Below are 1044 nucleotides of genomic sequence, written 5' to 3' on the forward strand. Positions count from 1 at the left end.
CTAATGAATAATACATAGTCTATTGACTGTTTTTACTCTCGCTAGGCCACTGGTGGTAAATAAAATTTCTAAAATTTTCTTTGCCACCCTATAATTTATTAATATATATATATATATGTATATATATACATGCACACAAACATATACACAAACATACACACACATGCACATATGAACGCACACATGCAGTACATCACACATGCACACACCATATCACACATGTACACATACTGCATCACATGCACACACACATGTACAGACATACACATACACACATGGTCAACAGACGTTAAATGATGATGTATATTTCTCTGTGTGTGTATGCGGTGTGTGTAGATATATATAATGTATACACACACACATATACACATATATACATATATGTATGTATATATATATATATATACATATGTGTGTGTATATATATATATATATATATATATATATACACACACATATGAATACAGATTGATAAATATATTACATGACATATATAGATGTGTGTATACATCTATCTATCTATAAACAATCACACATACAACTATTGTATGCCATCAATCTTCACTTACACATACCACATTACCAGAATCATCCATCACTGAGGCGACAAGCAGCATCATCATCACCACCACCACCACCACCACCATTATAAGTATCATCATCATCGCCACCATCATCATCATCATTGCTACCATCTTTGACCTCAAAAGAATTTGAACCCAGAATGCAAACCAATGCTTCAAAATAACACGCGGTATTTTAATCCCGTACACCACAGACTGATACTACCCATCACAATCCACCCTCGAAATATCTCGTGGGACTTGTTTTCGCAGTCACTGAATATATGCTAGAAATAGCAGCCAAATCTAATCTGAAATCATGCTTTTACTGTCTTGTATGAAGGTCATGTTCTCAAGTGTAATGTAGAATGGCCAGGTAATTGGAAACGCAGAAGACCTGATCAATGAAATTATTTCAAGAGGAGTATGGAGTACCATAAAGTCAGAGGGTATGAGAGGTGAATGCTGAATGTATGGCTTC

The 1044-nt window shown here is 34.7% G+C and overlaps 1 protein-coding gene across 1 annotated transcript in view; it reads right to left on the reverse strand.

Annotated features, from left to right (window-relative positions):
* Nucleotides 1-596, reverse strand: part of LOC106871996 (TWiK family of potassium channels protein 9) — a 6313-nt gene extending 5717 nt beyond the window's left edge. Inside the window, exon 1 of the mRNA XM_052978115.1 lies at nucleotides 584-596. Coding sequence (XP_052834075.1) covers nucleotides 584-596 — 13 coding nt within the window. The remainder of the gene's footprint in view (nucleotides 1-583) is intronic.
* Between the last annotated feature and the right edge of the window lie 448 nt (nucleotides 597-1044).

The sequence above is a fragment of the Octopus bimaculoides genome, chromosome 30 (assembly GCF_001194135.2).
Source record: "Octopus bimaculoides isolate UCB-OBI-ISO-001 chromosome 30, ASM119413v2, whole genome shotgun sequence".
In the NCBI taxonomy this organism is placed as follows: Eukaryota; Metazoa; Mollusca; class Cephalopoda; order Octopoda; family Octopodidae; genus Octopus; species Octopus bimaculoides.